The sequence below is a fragment of the Polypterus senegalus genome, chromosome 12 (genome assembly GCF_016835505.1).
Source record: "Polypterus senegalus isolate Bchr_013 chromosome 12, ASM1683550v1, whole genome shotgun sequence".
In the NCBI taxonomy this organism is placed as follows: domain Eukaryota; kingdom Metazoa; phylum Chordata; class Cladistia; order Polypteriformes; family Polypteridae; genus Polypterus; species Polypterus senegalus.
The window spans coordinates 88,136,014-88,157,206 of NC_053165.1; the positions used below are offsets into that span (position 1 = coordinate 88,136,014).

At 37.5% G+C, this 21,193-nt stretch overlaps 2 protein-coding genes across 2 annotated transcripts in view; both read left to right on the forward strand.

The window, feature by feature from the left end:
* Positions 1-790: 790 nt before the first annotated feature.
* Positions 791-13,483, forward strand: c12h15orf40 (chromosome 12 C15orf40 homolog). Its single transcript, XM_039772798.1, has 4 exons — positions 791-1,171; positions 9,536-9,665; positions 10,205-10,332; positions 11,408-13,483. The coding sequence occupies exons 1-4, from the start codon at positions 950-952 to the stop codon at positions 11,501-11,503; spliced, it is 576 nt and encodes a 191-aa protein (XP_039628732.1). The 5' UTR covers positions 791-949; the 3' UTR covers positions 11,504-13,483.
* A 2,198-nt stretch (positions 13,484-15,681) lies between these two features.
* Positions 15,682-21,193, forward strand: part of LOC120540499 (echinoderm microtubule-associated protein-like 4) — an 85,239-nt gene continuing 79,727 nt past the window's right edge. The window contains exons 1-3 of the mRNA XM_039771339.1: positions 15,682-15,822; positions 18,823-18,868; positions 19,301-19,478. Of these exons, the coding sequence (XP_039627273.1) occupies positions 15,688-15,822; positions 18,823-18,868; positions 19,301-19,478 (359 nt within the window). The 5' untranslated portion in view covers positions 15,682-15,687. The remainder of the gene's footprint in view (positions 15,823-18,822; positions 18,869-19,300; positions 19,479-21,193) is intronic.

The window sequence follows — 21,193 nt, forward strand, 5'->3', positions numbered from 1 at the left end:
AGATCAGTGTTATCAGTTGTTGTCACTGATTATGAATTTGGCTGGAACAAAAACCTGCAGCCACAGTGGATCCCCAGGACAGAGTCTGAAAACTCCTGACTTAGAGCAGGGGTTCTCAAGTTCAATCCTAGGAGCCCACTGTGGCTGCAGGTTTTTGTTCCAACCAATTTCTCAATCAGTCAATGTATGTCCTTGTTTAATTAGATGGCCCTTCCTTTTATTTTACATTTAGAAAAGTGCAGTAATGACAGCTTATACCTATCGGTCATTAAGACAAATTTAAATTTTTTTTCAATATCTTTAAGTACTTACTTTGTTTTGTTATTTTTAACACACATTCTCTGCAGCATTTGCTTTCTTAATTGTATCTAAATAGTGACAATTAATGATGAGCAAAGTGCAAAAAACTCTGAAAGGAGCAACTACTTCAGTGTTACCAGCTTGAGTGCTTATTAAGTAAACCAAGACATTAAAAAATATATAAAAATGGAAAAAGAACTAATTCTTACCCATCTAACAAATGTAAAGTCCTGCTTCATTCAGTTCAAATATAGCATAACCACTTTTCTGGATGGGTGCAAACAAAAAAACGGGGAAATAGCTGCTTGCTTAATTAAGGTGGAATTGTCCACTTAAGAGAAGAAATGAGTTGGTACAAAACCTGCAGCCACAGAGAGAAACAATGGTTTTTAGAGGATATTAATAAACGAGCAAACATGTAAGGAATGAAGCAGGGACGTACGTTTCATTATGCGCAGGCGCAGATATGTTGCCCGCCTTCTGTGATGCACACGCTTAAGTTTGTTACTCGCCTTCCGTGATGCGCACGCGCAGACTCTACACCATCGTTGCTCAACGTGCAGGGGTGAAATGATCAAATTTTTTTTCGTCTTTTTGAATACATGCGTTTGACACTTTTAGAAATGGAAGAAGTTAGTAATAATTTTAAATGATTCCGTTACAATACAATCTTATTCTGGGCAACGCATGCATTAAATATCTATTAAAGATAGGAAATACAGGCCTTTCACGACCACGATCTTTCTTAACAACCCATTCGCCCAGCCTGCTTTCATTCTTCTGGCGGCGGGCCTTCTTATCTCCCCGCGGATTTAAACAGCTTCAAGGATACGTCTGGGATTTTAAAATGCCTAAGAAAGATAGTAGAACGGTATGGCAATTACGATAATTTTGTAATTAAGATAGTTATGATTTTGTTAATTGTTAATTACAGAAGTATATAAGTGAAAGTGCCCAAGTACTAATGTGTAAATAACTGCAAACATGAATGCTCATTAAACGTCATGGAACAAAAATAATAGCAAAAAATTCTTATGCTTTGAAAGATGGCTTTTGAATAGTCCTGATTCAGCAAATTATGTTAAAGGCCACCTGGTGTATGTACTAGAAGTTAAATTGTAAAGTTCACCCCTCTTTGACTCTTTTTTTTATAAGAAATTTTAGACTTGTAACCCCCTGAGATCATCAATCAATACTGTGGGATTTCAGTACACTAGGCTTGGCATTTTGGCACAATGCTTACTGCTTCTGTTCTTGTGTTCAATTCCCTCGCATTCAAACTCATTTCTTGGGGGTACTCTACCTCCCATGTAGATTAGTTTCATCCTTTATTGACCACATATGAGAGTGGGGGTCCGTGCATGAGTGGGCATGGTTTGCAGAGTTGGTTTCTGCCTTTCCTTGCCTTTTTGGCTGCCCTGCCTTGCACATGATGCTGATGGAATAGGCCGGAATTGGATTGAATGGGTTTGAGAAGACGGGAAGATGTTATGTGAATTAGTGACGCTAAATTGGTCCCTGATGTGTGTGTGCGCGTGTGTTCACCCTGCGATGAAATGACACCTTGTTCCTGCCTTTCACCCGATGGTTGGTGAAATAGGCATCAGGTGTAGCTTCCCTGCAACCCTTTATTGGATAACTTGATTTGAAAAATGGATTTGATGGATGTTATGTTATAAATATTGGGGCCGAAAGTCGTACAATGGAAAGCTTTGCCTCTTTATAGAGGACAGAACCATTCCCTGGCTATGCTGGATTCTGTATATATTTTATACCATAATCGTTGTTTGTATTTTCTCTCGTGTTCCAAAGATATTCTTTCAGCTTGTTTGGCAAAAGTAACTTGCTAGGGAGTAAATGAGCATATGCATGAGTGTGCTCTTATGATAGTCTAGCTATCATTTTACCACTGGTTCCTGCCTTGAACTCATTATTTTTAGAATGCACTGTAGCTCACATTTAACCTTGTTTCTAATAATGCAGTAACACAAATGACTAGATGTTTATTATAACCCTTTATGGAATGGGTGGAGAAGAGTGTCAGGAGTGATTTGTGACAGACGGGTATCAGCAAGAGTGAAAGGGAAGGTCTACAGGATGGTAGTGAGACCAGCTCTGTTATATGGGCTGGAGACGATGGCACAGGAGACAGAGTTGGAGGTGACAGAGTTAAAGATGCTAAGATTTGCATTGGGTGTGACGAGGATGGACAGGATTAGAAATGAGGACATTAGAGGGTCAGCTCAAGTTGGGATACAAAGTCAGAGATGCAAGATTGCGTTGGTTTGGACTTGTGCAGAGGAGAGATGCTGGGTGTACTGGGAGAAGGATGTTTAGGATAGAGCTGCCAGGCAAGAGAAAAAATTGGAAGGCCTAAGAGAAGGCTTATGGATGTGGTGAGAGAGGACATGCAGGTGATGGGGGTGACAGAACAAGATGACGAGGACAGGAAGATATGGAAGAAGATGATCTGCTGTGGCAACTTCTAACGGGAACAGCCAGAAGAAGAAGATTAATAGTGTAGTGCTGCCTGTAAGTTTTTTGGGACAGTGTTAAGGTTACTAATTTTAATTACATTGTTTGAGGCAAAAGAACAGAATATATGAGGCAAAATATTCTTTATATATGCATATACAGTATATTTTATGCCAATTCCTCAATTTGTTTTTGTTTTTTTATTATTTTACATAGTGGAACAGTTGGCTGCCAGGTGCTTATTACTGGTGAAGTGCTTTGGCTGTGAACACATGAAATGAGGTGTACACTTGTAGCATTGGAATTAACTCTTTAAGCCACCCTTTGGAGATCGTCTCTAGGGGCTAGTAGGACTAAACAAACATAAAGGGCTAGAAAACCACTCATGAAATCAAGAAGTTTGGATGTGTAAAGGAATGAAGAGTTTAGAGAGAACCATAGTGCGCGACCTAGTTAAAACAAAATACATTTTTGAATATCTTGAAAAAGCAGTTGATAATAACTAGACCAGTGGTCTCAAACTCCAGTCCTGGAGGGCTGCAGGTTTTAATTGTAACCATTTTCTTCATTGCTGACCTGTTTTTCCTGCTCAAGTTTCCATCCAGTTTTTTGCGACGTTTTGTTATCGACAAACAGAATATACGTAAAAAAAAATGTGCGATATTTGCTGTCTCCAGCCTATTTCCATCCAACTGGCTTTTTATCGATAAAATGTATGCGTGATGACGTCATCCCCCCAAAACGAACTGTCGCATAAGTTTTGTTGTATCGCGAAAATAAATCTGCCCTTGAGCCGTTTCCATACATAATTTTGTGTATGTCGCAAATTATCTACCTTTTGTTTTCCACGTTACACCCCCTCCACTAAACAAAGAAATGGAGAGATTATTCAGTTTTTTGAAATTTGACAGCTTACTGTTATTTCAGTTTCACAAATAATTGGAATTGTACATAATATCCGAAGACGACAGCAGAATGAAGCAGTTGCTTGTCCGATAGCCATAGAGCTCGAAGAAAGTACACCAGTGGGACGAAACCCACGGGTTTGGGAGAGACGACGGAATAAGACCTTCTATAGGAGGTGGTGGAGAGACACTTGACAGAAAATCTCTGGCTGCAACATTTTAGAATGACACGGCCGACGTTTGAGATGTTGTGTGGATTCATCAGTCCTGATGTTGCGCCCATCACAGGTTGCCACCGACCACCGGTTCCAACACAAAAGCGGATTGCCATCGCCCTTTACAAGATGGCAACCTGCGCCGTGTATAGAGTAGTTGGAGAAACTTTCGGGGTTAATAAAACTACCGTCCATCGATGTGTATATGCTGTGTGCACCGCTATTAAAGAAAAATTAACGCGGCGTTATATCAGACTTCCGACTGTAGCGGAGGCCAATGCAATTGCATACCGCAATTCCTTGGTGCGTCTTGTGCCACAGATTTACGGTGCGCTGGATGGCACGCATGTGCCTATTCTTCCCCCGACAGAAGGCTACCGCGATTACATTAATCGCAAAGGGTGGCCATCTATTATTCTCCAGGCCCTTGTTGATGACAGGTGCATGATACGAGACATTTGCGTTGGCACTCCTGGAAGTGCCCATGATGCAGCTGTGTTTGCAGCATCGGATCTGTACAGGTGAGCCTACCTTTCAACATCCCTTCTCAGTGCGATAACAACTGAATTAGTACTGTAACCTGCTTCCCTTAAGGTTTTTAATTAAAACTGAAATTTGAATTAATACAAAATAACAACGTTTAATAAAAAAAACTAAAGTTAATATTAATGAGAGAATTTCTCATATATGCTAAAACATCTGCCATTTAATAATAAGAAAAAAAAATGTTTAGATAATGAAACACACGGTTTATTAAATATTTTGACTACCTTTGCGGTTTTTGTATTATTTAGACATCCTGAGAGACACCCCCAGGCTACAGTTGATGTGGAGGGAGTTCAGGTACCCCTTTTAGTTGCAGGAGACCCAGCCTATCCGCTACTGCATTGGCTCATCACGAGAAATAACGAGTCTCTTCATCAGACCATGCGAACCGCTCCGCTATTCTCGTTTTGATTGCACGTGATGAAAATGTATCATGTGACACATTTATTTGCGTTAAAGCCCTTTTTTTCCGACAAAAAGTGTTTCCAATGTAGTTTTTGCGACATCTGAAGTATCGATACGGACTTTATGCGCTAAAGTTAAACGGAAAAATATTATGTCGACATGTACAACATTTTATCGATAATTAGCATTTCCATCAGCTAAAATTTGAAGCGCTAAATATTTTTTCGCAAAAACTCCTTGGATGGAAACCCTTGACTCCTTTTCCTTTCATTTTTATTGACTTGTTTCTTAAGATTTGTTCCCCTAAATTGCTTCATTCATTTCCTTAAATGGCATTTAAAGAGACGTGACATGTGAAGTGAGTGAGCCAACAAAAGATCAACTAAGTCAGGGCCTGAAACTCCAACTAGTTGCTTAATTAGGCGTTGATTCTTGCAATTAATTAAACCCGTTCTTTAATTCCATGGCATGTTGCCTCTCCCTTTGTGCAATAGCTTACATTTCCAAAATTGTTGATTTTCTCTTTTCTAAAAGCACTGTTAAAATGTTTTGTGGACCTGAGCAGATGAACATTCCTGAGGCCTTCCATCTTTCTTTATATTCAGATAGATATTGCATGATGGACACTTTGCTGCTCCTGTTTAGGCTTCTTTTTGTATCTCATTATTGTTTGGCAGTAAATTAAGGAAAAAAACAAGGGTTCTGAGTCTTCAAGAGCATGTCAATTAAAATTAATTCAAAAGAAATTAATTAGCAGTAAAAACAGGTCCCTAATTAGGAAAAGGGTTAGAATGAAAATCTGCAGCCTCTGCAGCCCTCCAGGACTGGAGTTTGAGACCCCTGGACTAGATCAACAAAGGATATCAAATGTAGTTGTTGACAGGAAAATTAGCAGAGCTATTAGTTAAAAAAAAAAAAAAACCTAAAACAATAAGCTGAAATCTCCAACATCCTCAAGAGTACATAGGTGAAGGTATCACAATGTACTGTTTGCAGTAGAGTAGTAGAGGCTGTAAAGCACAACATAGTACATTTATTGTCTCTAAACACAAAAAGCTCACAATGGAATTTATTTAAAAAACAAAGAGAAGAGCATGTATAATTGTAGAAGAATTTATGAGATAAAGATAAACACCTACAAGAGTGATATCAATATAAATATTTGGGAAAAAGAAAGAATTGCACACAAACAAAATTTTGGTTCATGGTTGATGCAGATGAAGGTAATGTCATGACTTTGACATGCTTTGCTGCTGTAAGACATCTGAGAGTTTTTCGTAAATAGTTTCAGTATTTAGTTTTGTACTGGTTACGTTGTTTTTGTAAATGTTACATTTTTCATTTGTTTGTGGTTTGCTTTTTGAATAATTGCCACCCTTTTAGTAACTCTCTTTAGGTTGCTCAGACATGTGGCACAGAGACTATGTGATGGCTTGTGACATTATGTTCTGCCTTTATTAGATCCACTTTCAAATTTGTGGAACATACAGTTATTGAAGAAGTTTTCGGTATTTTGTCTAAGAAGGTACCATGAAAGGAGGACCACAAGAGACATTCGGCCACAGCAGTTTTTAGGGTATGGGGGTGCCCATTTAATTTGAGTTAATGATGTTGTTTTAACATTTAAAGAAATGTGTTCACGCTAGCCGATGCATTAATTTATGGAGTTTATCCATTTCACACAAAAAAAAGAATTAATGGTTACCTGATTCTTTGATGTCGTATTGTGCTAAATACAATACAGTATATACAGTATATTCACAATTTCTTATTGAAAAAATAATGCATTCATGTCACAGCTTATTGAAGACATTCAGCTATGCCTGTCATCAGGTGTTGCTGGATTCAATAAGCAATCGTGGTGAAAATAGTGTCACATGCCTTTAATCTTGTCTCTCATTTCTCCATGCACTGATGTCTTGAAAATGTAATGTACCATTCCGTTTTTCCTTTCATGCTCAGATGCCCCCCATTCCTATTTCTAAAGCATGAACTAAACAGTTCTTATGAGACTAACTTTTTGGTTATCTTCAAAGTTGCTGTGTCCAGAACTTCTTGGTGGTCTTATGTTCTATTGATCTATTACTGTATGTATACCAGAAATCATGCATACTTCCTTAAGCATCGAGTGACTGCATTTATAATTCGAATCTACAGGTAGCTGAAGCATTAAGATAACACTTCGTAGCCGTACATTCTGAACTCTTAGCATTCTTAATTAGAGTTCTAAGCCTTTACAGGTGATCATAATGTCTATTGATCTCGTGCCTTTTAGTAGTACTATATATTAGATGTTGGTTTTTAATTATAGTTTATTGTTGCTCTCTGGAGGGCTGCACGGTGGCGCTGCTGCCTCGCAGTTAGGAGACCCGGGTTCGCTTCCCGGGTCCTCTCTGCGTGGAGTTTGCATGTTCTCCCGTGTCTGCGTGGGTTTCCTCCGGGCACTCCGGTTTCCTCCCACAATCCAAAGACATGCAGGTTAGGTGGATTGGCGATTCTGAATTGGCCCAAGTGTGTGCTTGGTGTGTGGGTGTGTTTGTGTGTGTCCTGCGGTGGGTTGGCACCCTGCCCAGGATTGGTTCCTGCCTTGTGCCCTGTGTTGGCTGGGATTGGCTCCAGCAGACCCCCGTGACCCTGTGTTCGGATTCAGCGGGTTAGACAATGGATGGATGGATGTTGCTCTCTGTAGAGCAAATTAGTATATTCAGAATTATTTATGTCACACGTACAGTACACTCTGTGAAATTATAGGATGCAGTAAAATTTGTAATAGCTGTATATCAGGATCAGGCTATGAAACTGCTTGTCTGTCTAATTCTAAGCTTTATGGGGATAATAAAATGCACTGTTTGTCTGAGGTGACTGGTGTTTACTGAAATGTGTAAAGGGTTAGATGTTAATTATTTTTAATGATCATAAAAGTACAGTCATTTTAAGTAGTTTTGCTCTCTTTACACTAGAGAAAACACTTAAAACTGTAGTTGTGTGCTTTTAGAGTAAGTGCCATTACTGATGTTCAGATTCATTGCCCTTTGCACTTAAAATACAAAAACTGTATTCGACATGTTTCAACAGTCACGAGTTAGTCATATTTGATGAGCATAAAATGCACAATTGTGATAGCTCTTTTTATTCTGTTCTGTCAGGAGTAAACACAAGGGGTTTTGAAGCAATTTGTTTATTCTTCCTTGTACTTTGGTGTATTAAAGTTGAGGCAGACTCTTCACAATGGGAAGAGTCTAATTATAAACAGTAGGGTGGCCTTTGGTTGTAATTATTACCTAGTATCCCTGTGTTATTTTATTATATACGCTAACAAATGTAGAGCATTTTTATCAGGATTAACTCTTTGAGGGCTGAATATTTTTTCTGAAAAACAATGGTTTCACACAGAAATCAACATAAAACGTCTGTTGCTGCATGCCGAGGGTGCCAGTTTGCCACGAATGTGCGGCAGACTTGCTGCCAGGCTGTCGTCATGTGGCTGGGGTGGCAGCGGTCACGATCGCAGTGCATTGCAATCTGGTTTCTACCTCTTACCATTGTTAAGTGGCAGTCCTCCCTGGCAAACATTGCCATAGGCGTGTCAGCTACATGATTAGCTGGGGACCAGTCAGCTCAAGCTGGAACCTCACATTTGTTTTCGATCACTTGTATCAAAATCGGAGTCCGGCAAGTCATAGTCCAGTTCAGAGGTAATAGGCAAAACGTTGTCCACAGAGTATTTTGCTTTACACGTTTGCTTTGATCTCTAGCCATTATGTCAGTGCCATTTTTGCTCTTGTTTGCACCTTACTACTCACGCGAGCCCAGAAAATCTCGGTCAAACTAATGAAGCTAACTTTCCTTCTAGCAACAAGAGTCCAACTAAAACATAACGGTTTGCTTTGGCACAGTTTACAGTTGATTACCATCGTCAACTCCTCCTTTTGACAGAAGTTAACATCTGCCCTGAAAGAGTTAATAACCAATAACAAAAAATCCTACTGAGATAGGATGTAATATTAGTAATACAAAAGTAATGTATGAACAATGATTACAATCACGGTGCACATATGGAGAAATGCTTGTACAAGACATTTTTGTTGCATGTGATTCCACTGAATGTGTAGTTTATTGCATTATTGTGAACAATATAGAGTACAAGCAACTTCATCATCTTCTGAAATGGGCTTCAAAATATGAAATCACAGAATCTTATTAGGAATATTGGTTTGGCGCCTGGAAATGGTAATAATAATTGTTGGATCATATTAAAGCCTGGCGGCACGGTGGCGCAGTGGTAGCGCTGCTGCCTCGCAGTTAGGAGACCCGGGTTTGCTTCCCGGGTCCTCCCTGCGTGGAGTTTGCATGTTCTCCCCGTGTCTGCATGGGTTTCCTCCCACTGTCCAAAGACATGCAGGTTAGGTGGACTGGCAATTCTAAATTGGCCCTTGTGTGTGCTTGGTGTGTTTGTGTGTGTCCTGTGGTGGGTTGGCACCCTGCCCAGGATTGGTCCCTGCCTTGTGCCCTGTGTTGGCTGGGATTGGCTCCAGCAGACCCCCGTGACCCTGTGTTTGGATTCAGCAGGTTGGATAATGGATGGATGGATATTAAAGCCTAAGGATTTCTCCTAATCAAGCTATTTTGAAGTTTTATTATTTTCATTTGTATATCTCTTTTTGAAATTACCAAATCTTTATTTTCCAGAAAAAAACTCAGACAAAGGACAGCATAAAATCACCAGAGGATGCACCTGGTCCAGTTTCAAAAGACAAAAATGGATTTGTTACAATAGCCATACATGCCAAGCCAGGATCTAAGCAAAATGCTGTCACAGGTACAGTGAAGTGAGTTACTGTGATTAATGGGGTGGATGGGGTATTTAGGTTGCATTTTACTGAAAGATATATATTTTTTTCCAGCCTTCTGTTTATGTTGTATTAGCAGCATACTCACGTCATGACTAGCATGGCTGCCTCGCAGATGCAATGTGCTAGATTGAAATCCTTTTGTGTTTGTTGCCTGTGTGGTGTTGCATGCTCTCCCAATGTGTGCTTTGCTTCCCCCCACAACAATAGTGTGTTTGGTTAACTGGTGATTCCACATGTCTCTCCTGCATGAGTGTTAGCCTGAGTGTGTGCAACTGTCCATGTCTTCCATGCAATGGGACTAGTAGTTTCTTTGTACTCAATGTTTCCAGGGTAGGCCCTGGCCCCCTGCAGATCTGACTTGGATTACACATGTTTGTGAATAGTATATTTATGTTGTCATGTGTGCTTGCATGGTAATATTTAATTCTGGGCCAGTAAAAATATATTGATAGCAAACTGGAAGGAAATACTTTTTTGTTTATTGGGATTATTTTTGGAACTGCAGATGTATCATCAGAAGCTGTTGGTGTGGCGATAGCAGCACCTCCATCTGATGGAGAAGCTAATGCAGAACTTCTAAAGTATCTATCCAAAGTCCTGGAGGTAAAGAAAAGTGAAGTTACTCTGGACAAGGTATTCATTGAATTTTACTACGTCTAATTTATAAACACTGTATGTTTTTTGAAAGTGATTTCCAGTAGTTTAGGCAGTGTTTTAAAATTTCAGTGCTGATGATCTGTGCTTAATGAATGGATAATTTCAGGCTTCTGTTTGATTCCGTGTCATGATTAAAATAAATATTCGTTTGCTTTTGGCTGAGCCTTATCTTGGATCCAAAGGCATAATATTTGTTCTGTTTTCTCCATTATAAGGTTATGACTCCCACACAACATGTGCTGAGTGCCTGGAACAATTGCAGCAATAATATTTGCCATCTTTTTCAATTTTTTTTTTTTAAATCTATCATCCAACTAAGTATAAAGTGCCATATTTACCAACAAAGTCTGTACTAACTGTTATATATAATAATTTCACTTTCTTGGTTATTTTTCATTATGTACTTACAAGTTTAATTTAAAACACCTTTCTTTTACATTTAAATCAAAAGGAATGGTAAATAAGTGCACATCTAAAAATAATCAGATACAGAATTTCAAAGTGGTAAGTAAAAGGCATGTTACTCTTTACAGATTTGTAAGCATAAAGCCTACAGAGTTGTAAGCAGTGTAGAATGTATATAAACATCCATCCATCCATTATCCAACCTGCTATATCCTAACTACAGGGTCACGGGGGTCTGCTGGAGCCAATCCCAAGCAACACCAGGGCGCAAGGCAGGAAACAAACCCCGGGCAGGGTGCAAGCCCACCACAGGGCACGCACACCAACACACCAAGCACATACTAGGGACAATTTGGAATCGCCAATTCACCTAACCTGCACGTCTTTGGACTGTGGGAGGAAACCCACGCAGACACGGGGAGAACATGCAAACTCCACACAGGGAGGAATGGTGCAACATGCACACATTTATAGTGATGAACATATGAATAACGTGTTCCCATGCTGACCATAAATATTCAAAACACAGAATAGCAAGTATTTACATAGCAAAGATTATTGAATTCTGTTTTGTTTTCAAATGGTAATCATGAAAGTTTTATATGGAAATACAGTATGTGCATTATTTAAACTTCTGTTTCAACAGGGCTGTAAATCTCGAGAGAAAATAGTTAAGATATCTACTTCTTTGAGTCCAGAGGAGATTCTTAAGAAACTGCAGCATGAGGCTGAAAACACCTAAGATGACTGTAATATGATTTTACTGCAGTGGAGTTCACCAAATTTGCATTTGGGGATTAAAATTCAGGAACTGAACAGGTTGTCTAAAAAATAAAGAAAACTACAAGTAATTCTATTTCTGCCGCTGCTTCTTGTTAATATGGAACTATCTGTTTACACTTGAAAAGGCAGGTACCAAAGCAGCACATTTGTGATAACACTGCTTAATACATGAACCTTTTGTAGTGCTCCTACCAAGGAAATTGTTGTGCTCTTTGAAATTATGCCACATAATCTGTGACGGGTTTGAAAAATGTGTATGCAATTTGAAAACACATTCTGCTTTTTCTTGTTGTAACTAATTTTCTAGCAATTGTTTATCTGTCTGTTGATAGTATTTAACTACTGAGGAAGACTTACACCGCTATAGAAATGTGTCAACATTTACATTTTAACTACAGCTATAAAAGGGTGTTAAGTAGAGAGACTTAAATATTACTTTAATTTTAAATTTGAGGATTTTTTTTTTTACATTTGTAAAATTTCTTTCATGCTTGCAATTAAATGAAAGTCTTTGTTTTAGTTGGGAAGCAGTAAAGCTGTATTTTACACTGTGCAGTTTAATAAAAAAGTATATATGGCTTGCATTGTTTAATTTATGTGTGAACAGGCAGTATATACAATTTTATAACAATCTTCTGAAACAGAACAGTTTGTTTTTCATCTAATGTGTTTTTCTCAAATGTTGGTGAATTGGCTATTTGAATTTTAACATTTCTTAATAAAGTTCTAAAACCTCAATATATTCTGTATTATCAATATATTGAGTTTTAGTTTATATAGCATCAATAACACAGTGCATCTTCAAATGGTTCTTTTTCAGGGATACAATGCACAATATAAAATAACAGTTCCACAGTAAAAGGAATTGTTTATATTTTGAAATGTATAGAACTGATTACGATCTACTAAAATGATTTGCATTCATTTACGTAAAGAACATAAAAATATACAGTATATTTAAAATGTTTTGACACATAAGTACATATTTTAATATAAACACATTGTTAGTGTTGCTATCAGAATAGTTCTTTATTTAATATGAGGCCATAAACCAAGGGACTGAGATAGTGTGACCTGCAAAGAGACAAGCTGTGCGTGTTCATAATATTGTAACTTAAATATTTAGCTTACATTCACTATCAGTCCATTAATGGTACATAAGCTTTCTAAAAATACTTGTAATTTAAATGTTCAAATATGGCACAGAAAAAAAATTAAATAAGAGCTCTTGAAAGCAACAGATGTTCTGCCTTTTACCTTTGTTGCTTTATTCTTCTGAGACGTAGGTTCATCATTTGTTAGAGATTTTATGTGTCATTTCATATCAGATAGTACCTAGAACTAATCAGTTGCAATAAATGAACTGAAGCAAGCGTTATGTACAAAGTGTTATAACTAAATAATTTTGTTTTCAAATTAATTTGCTTTTCATTTGACACATGTGAATGCCTTTTAAATCTGACAAGATTCTAGTCTGGCTTAAGAGTTTGCTTCAGTTTATTAAATAAGAGACATTGTGTTTTAAAATGAGCCTGTCAGAAAAGGATGAAAATTTTCCACCTGTAGCACAGATCAGTTTAAGGCCAAGCTCAGTGGAGTCTTCACCTGAAATTGTTTCAATATCTTCAAGTGTTGTCAATTACTGGTAAGTCATTACTTTCATTCTTATATAAAATTATGCATTAATTACTACATACCCAGATGCAGTAAGACAATATGGTTGTTGTGTAACATTGAAAGTTGTAATGTTTTTAAAATAATATATATAGCTTATGCTTGAACCCTGCCTTTAAAATAAATAAATGTAAAGTAGGCTAGCTTAAATGTGTAATTCAAATACAAATGAATTTGTGTAAAACGATATTGGTGTGTAAGTTGTTTTTTTTTGCACATTACTTTTTGCCTGAATTAAAGTTCTTTCAAAAGCTTTTACTTTAAAGCAATTTTTTCCCGCTTCTTAAGTGTGCACTTTTTATGATTGAAAAATAGAAATGAAAGCGGCACCCTCAATGTATTGATGCACAAACAATTAACACAGCAGGCTATATAAAGTTATTAAAAAAAAAACCTTAACTAAAGAATATCAGTACATTTAACCTTTTATAATTGTCACATTATTCTCAGTGATATCTAATATATTTATAGCATATTTATATAATATTCTGTGTTTTGGAAATATACATGGAGAGTTTAATATTTCCATAACTAACACAATAGCATAGGTAGCACTGTGATTAGCCATCATTCCTCCTCTCTTGGATCTGTCATCTTGTGTTCAAAACGTTATGCCAGTAGGTGTCTGTGTCATCTACACATTCCTCCCATGTTTTTGTGGGTTTTTCACTGGTTACTAAACTCTTCCTACCATATCCATATCAAACTGGTCATATATGATGTGGATATATTGCTGAGTGGGCCCTATGATGGACTGACAGCCCATCAAGTGTTGCTGCTGTCCTTTTCACATTGGTATTGGGATTGGCTCTGACCCTCTGTAATTCAACAATGGATTAAGTAGTTTAGAGAATGCTATGTTGTAAAATATTGCATTAGTGAATAGATTGTATCAGCAGTTTTTACTGAAATAAAAGAGCTTTATCATTCAATTTGTAGTTTATACAGTAATGCCTTTGTTTGCCTGTGCCATCAGAAATAATTTTATAAAGCGATTACCTATAACATTATGCAAATCTGTCAATTAGATTACTAGCCTCTTTATTTTGTTCAAAGTTTGCAAATGAAAAAATAGCACTTCAAGAATATGAATGTTAAATTTCCATACTACTTTTATAATGATTAATCTGTACCAAATGGCCATCTGTCTGTATTATATTATTTACATATTCTAAATTAATATTTGTTTTGAAGGCTACTTTTTATGTGTTTAATATTAATTTTGAGTCCTGCCTTATAGCTCCAACAGACCCAGATCAAATCATGGCCTACATAATTACTATCTAAATAAAGTATGTAGAGTGTGGGTGTTCTTTTTATGTCAATATGGGTTTTTCTCTGGGCACTTCAGTGTTTACTCCACAACCCAAAGGGCTACAGGTTAGATTTATTGGTAACTCTAAACCTTGTCATATCTGAATAGGTCTGGGTGTGTGGGTGTGTACAGTATGCCCTGTTGGTAGTATTTGTTCCTGTATTCTAACTGTGATCCTGAATATGATTAATTCGGTTCACAAAAAGAATATAAAATAAATGTCTTTCATTTAATTATGATTTAACACAAGTATACAGTATGCCAAAACATTAAAGGTAATTTCCTGCAAAATGGCAAAACGGGTCATAAGCTCATTAAATCTTTTTAATGTTTTATAAGGCATTTCAGGTCCATTTTCTACAAGAAGGGTATTGTTATTTGACACTCTAAATTCATTCCCATTAATGTGCAAATGCTATTGTTTCATTCTAACCATATTTTGTAAGAATGCTTCAAATAAATTAATTTGAAAACACTGGAACATTCATTTCATTTACTGTTTTTCCTATTACACCTTTACAATGATTACAGCTGGAGGCTATTGTTGCATTTTCATTGTTTTAATGTGTTTGACTGAGCTCCTCAGTCTTGCAATTAAACTGTAAAGTGAGATTCTAACTATCTGAGAGGACATAGATTTTCATATTTTCTTAGCTGAAGTTATTTTTTTAAACATTTTAAAAAAAATCAGATTAATTGATTAAGGTAGATTTTAAAAAGTTTTATGCATTTTCACAAGCAAAAATGAAATTTTTGAGAAATATCTGCAGCTCCATCAGCATCTTTACCATGTCTTTGAGGACATTAAGAAGGCTTCTGATGGGATTTGGCATGCCATCTTATGGGCAACTATGAGGAAGTACAACCTACCAGTGCAGTCCTCAACAATGATTATATTGGGGGTCTGATTCAAAACAATGATTGGAGTCCAGCATGTCTACTGTCACCCATCCTCTTTAATATCTAAATAAATTATCTTGATGGACTGAATAGTCTCCTTTCATTTGTCAGATTTCTTATGTATGTACTGTATGTATGTCTGGTGTCTGTGGGATATGTGATGTAAGATGATTTTTGCATTCATATGAAGAAAATAATCCAAAGGTAAAATATTACCAGAAACAAACCTGACAGATTTTTTTATGTATTAATGAATGTTTCAATTTTGTTGTGAACTGTGCTCTTTTTCTAGGCCTTCATTCACAGCAGACGACTCAGCCTTTTATCAGAAATGGGAGTCAGCCAGTATACCACAAGCAGCAGAAGAATCTAATGATTCAGAATATAAAGTACTGTATTATTGTTTTCTTTATTGTATAAGTTAGTTATATTTTATTAAAGAATAGAAAGAATGCTAAGAATATTATCGACATGGTTAATATGTTTTTGAAAATTATAAACCCCATGCATGTGGCGAGTAGCCACTTTATTAATTACAGTGCATCTGGAAAGTATTCACAGCACATCACTTTTTCCACATTTTGTTATGTTACAGCCTTATTCCAAAATGGATTAAATTCATTTTTTTCCTCAGAATTCTACACACAACATCCCATAATGACAACGTGAAAAAAGTTTACTTGAGGTTTTTGCAAATTTATTAAAAATAAAAAAAATGAGAAAGCGCATGTACATAATTGTTCACAGCCTTTGCCATGAAGCTCCAAATTGAGCTCAGGTGCATCCTGTTTCCCCTGATCATCCTTGAGATGTTAACTGGAGTCCACCTGTGGTAAATTCAGTTGATGTGACCTGATTTGGAAAGGCACACACCAGTCTATAGATGGTCCCACAGTTGACAGTTCATGTGAGAGCACAAACCAAGCATGAAGTCAAAGGAATTGTCTGTAGACCTCCGAGACAGGATTGTCTCGAGGCACAAATCTGGGGAAGGTTACAGAAAAATTTCTGCTGCTTTGAAGGTCCCAATGAGCACAGTGGCCTCCATCATCCATAAGTGGAAGAAGTTCAAAACCACCACGACTCTTCCTAGAGCTGGCCGGCCATCTTAACTGAGCAATCTCGGGGGAGAAGGGCCTTAGTCAGGAAGGTGACCAAGAACCCGGTGGTCACTCTGTCAGAGCTCCAGAGGTCCTCTGTAGAGAGAGGAGAACCTTCCAGAACGACAACCATCTCTGCTGCAATCCACCAATCAGGCCTGTATGGTAGATTGGCCAGACAGAAGCCACTCCTTAGTAAAAGGCACATGGCAGCCCGCCTGGAGTTTTCCAAAAGGCACCTGAAGGACTCTCAGGCCATGAGAAACAAAATTCTTTGGTCTGATGAGACAAAGATCGAACTCTTTGGTGTGAATGCCAGGCTTCACGTTTGGAGGAAACTCGGCACCGCTCATCACCAGGCCAATACCATCCCTACAGTGATGCATGGTGGTGGCAGCATCATGCTGTGGGGATGTTTTTCAGCGGCAGGAACTGGGAGACTAGTCAGGATAAAGGGAAAGATGACTGCAGCAATATACAGAGACATCCTGGATGAAAACCTGCTCCAGAGCGCTCTTGACCTCAGACTGGGGCGACGGCTCATCTTTCAGCAGGACAACGACCCTAAGCACACAGCCAAGATATCAAAGGAGTGGCTTCAGGACAACTCTGTGAATGTCCTTGAGTGGCCCAGCCAGAGCCCAGACTTGAATCTGATTGAACATCTCTGGAGAGATCTTAAAATGGCTGTGCACTGACGCTTCCCATCCAACCTGATGGAGCTTGGGAGGTGCTGCAAAGAGGAATGGGCGAAACTGGCCAATGATAGGTGTGCCAAGCTTGTGGCATCATATTCAAAAAGATTTGAGGCTGTAATTGCTGCCAAAGGTGCATCGACAAAGTATTGAGCAAAGGCTGTAAATTTGCAAAAACCTCAAGTAAAGTTTTTTCACGTTGTCATTATAGAGTGTTGTGTGTAGAATTCTTAGGAAAAAAATAAATTTAATCCATTTTGGAATAAGGCTGTAACAACAAAATGTGGAAAAGTGATGTGCTGTGAATACTTTCCGGATGCACTGTATATGCATCTACTACCTTGTCATTTTCTCATTTGCCTTTGTAACTGCATGAATTGTTTGAGGCACGGACTCAACAAGTTGACTATTGCAGTGGATCCTTTGAATAAAGAACCATTTTATGAATCAAAAGTTGCTATTAAAACAAAGCAAAAGAATGAAGTTAGTGTATTTGCTTATGCACACTAACATTTACACGTCAATCAACATATTCTCTTTACATACAGAGGTCTGAGTGATGTAGTTCGTAGCACAGGTTTACAAGCTTGAGTGCATATTTTTAACTTCATAAAAAAGGTTAACAGTAGTCAATGAACAGCGCAGGGATATATTGATTGGTCCATGTTCTACAACGTGTTCCATAGTTTACATTTAATTTCTTGTTTGATGCTTTTGTCCAAGGTAACATGAGATACAATTTGATAATTTTCTTTTGTTTTTGCAATTGCAGCACAGGCAGGTGAAGTGACTTCACCCCACACTTTGGGGTTTGAAGTCCAAAGCCTTAACCGGTATGCCACACTGCAGGCTGCACGTTTGCTAAATGTGGATCTCTAATTTAAAAATCACATTACTTGTTGATTAATTTGAGTAGATTGTGGAGATGATTGTATAGTGAATGGATTGTCATTTTCCTGGAAGCAGTGCCATGTGTTTAGGTTGCTTAACGTACTGCAGCCAGTACCTTAAGCTATGTGTGACAAGGTATGACAAATTATATTCCAATTTCATCTTCAACTCATTGTGCATATTAAAGTGACAAATACAAAACTGACAGTTTCACATCAACCTATTATAGTAAGAAGTCAAGCAAAATGACAGCTTTTATTGGCTAACTAAAAAGATTACAATATGCAAGCTTTCGAGGCAACTCAGGCCCCTTCCTCAGGCAAGATGTAATTACAGGATGTGTACAATACCCTAGTACTACAGACATCAGCCTATTATCAAATGTCAAGTATTAAACATGGACCGATTAGCAAATAAAGCAATGAGACACTTTTGTGCATTACACCAATGCAGTATAGACAGTATTGACTTGTTCCTGCCAGTGCATGTTATATTACTAGTGATGGAGCAGTGAACTACACATGAGGGGCAGGTGTATCTAATAAAGTGTCTCCTCTGTTATTAAGATTGTATTATGTCAAATGGTTATATCATGTAAATCTATAATGAACCTTGACTCTTTTAATGGTGACTGAATTATCACATTAAAGTCTTTTTTTCTGGGAATAGGCTGCATTTACATCCTTATATTTTCCTATCATAGGTTTTAAGAAGTTTCTCTAATGAGATGCTCCATTCTAAACAGAAAGGTAAATAAACGATAAGCTCCTGTAACCCAAATTAACAAAATGTAAAGAACTATAAACCTCTTCTTTTAACCAGATATATTGGTGCTAATTTATTATTTGACTCTGTGTTTCGTAATTTTGTTTTTGTGTGAATCCATTTAGCTGAACAATTTAAAGCCAATATTGATATTTTAGTATTGAAGTGCTGCTTGAATTGCAGAGGCAGTGGTTGAGGCCCTCAATCCCAAGATTTTAACAATGGGAGTTGAGTTGAGTTGGTGGCCATCTTGGAAGTACTAGGATGTGATTATGTAACAATGTTACTTCTGATAACTATCTTCCATAACAATTGTTCATTTATATGTTTTTTTCTTTTTTTTTTTTTTGCTATTTTTTGATATGTATTAATTTATCCTGTACTCTTTTCTCCAACCATGTCTTTTGTTAATATAGCAGTAGAACATAAAGCATGCTGCAGGAAACAACAAAACAAGAACCCAGACGAGCAGCTTCTTGACCTTTTGCTGGGCTCTTTGGCTTCCTGCAGCCGACAGAGATTACGAGCTTTGAAAATGGGAATGGAGCATCTTGCTGACCTGGACACACGCTCAATTTCTGTTTTTAATTTCATGTAAGTGTATGTGAATATCATATAATAATTCTGAAGTATCTGTCTGTCTGTCACGCATTTTTGGTACACTGTCAGATGGACCACAGCTGTGAAACTTGACATGGCTATAGGTTGTTGGGAAAACTAAAGGAAAAGAATAAATTTTGCGTAATCAGCTTCTAGGTATCTTTTAGATGCCCCATTTCTCCAGTGTTTCGCTTTTGGTAGGTATTTAAAACACTGAGTTTTAGTGACATCTACTGGTCAATAACAATGTCAGCCATGACTTGCAGAAGCAATAATGCAACTCCTAGGATTAGCCTAATTAAGGTAACATTTACAGCTTTGGGAATCAGGACAGGTTTGCTGTCTCTCATTATTTTGGTATTGTTATGTTAATGACTATTATTCTTTCATCATGTTTCATATGCCATATTCCAGTTTTGGGAACATATTAGAAGAGGATTGCATGCAGTCTGTTATAGTACATCCTTTAAGAAAGTGAAGGCAGTTATTTAGAAGCTCTTACACGATTCTTAGTTATTATAAATGTGCCTATAATATTGTACCCCAAAAGACAGGCTACTAGTCAGGCGCTTATGTGGGAGCACTTGAAGAATTCTTATTTACTATAAATGTGTTTATTCTGCTGCTTCTTCTATAGCTATTCCAATTTTTACATGGGGTCATAATTCCTTCACCGGACTTATCCAATACAGGTTTTAGTGTGATTTTTACTGCTGGGTGCATTTCATGATGCAAATTTGTCTGTGATGGTGAAAACATCAAGTGAATTGAATTGAATGAAGTGAATTAACCAGGTTACAAAATGGATGGGTGGGCTATCCACAAATCAATGTAACAAATGTAAGGAAAACCTCAAAATATTTAAAAATGTCAAGCAACAGACCTGTAAAAAAGGAAAGCAATTAGCTCATTTCCATTGCCACATAGATAAAAAAAAGAGATAGTGTCTGAAATAGACAAGTATATCAAGTAAATAGAGAGGAAAGGTGGCATGTCAATTTTCGGATATTTGCAGGCACACCTGCAATGGGCTACTAGTAGCTTGATAAAACTGTTTGTCTCCTTGGAAGGAAAAACATTTACAGTATATGGTGTTCTTCCCGTTATAATGCAACACAAAATATGTAGCAGTCCAGTACACTACACCCAAAAGAAAAAAAAACATTTGAAAGCAGCATATTACAAATATACATAATGCTCGTGGTTTGGAGTGAAGGTTAGCAAAAAATTGCAGCATGATGCAAATCCTAAAAAAAAAAATGAAATTTTAAAGCCACACAGTTCTTTCGTCCAAAGAATGGCCCTGAGATTTAAAACTGGCTGGTTACCGAACCATTCTTGTGGGTTGAGAAGGCTGGCCAGGTGTAAACAGACTGTGGCAGATGGTGATGTGTGAAGTGATGGAGCAGGTCCAGATCTAGGATCCTTAGTGTCTGATGATTGCTCTTCTCATATTTAGAGCGAGACCAAATCTCATTGCAACTGTAAGAAGAAACCATTTACAGAAAGCTAGGTGTGCACCTGGGAGACTAAGAAGAGTAGGTAAATAAAGCTAAACTCGGCAAATATAAAAACTACAACCCATTAATTTATGTTCTAAACACATTTTTTTTGTGTGGTGGGTTGTTGGAGACTATACTGTCAGCATCAGGCACAAGGCAAGAAAATGTTCAAGACAAGGTCTATCGCAGGACCCACTGACCGTACTT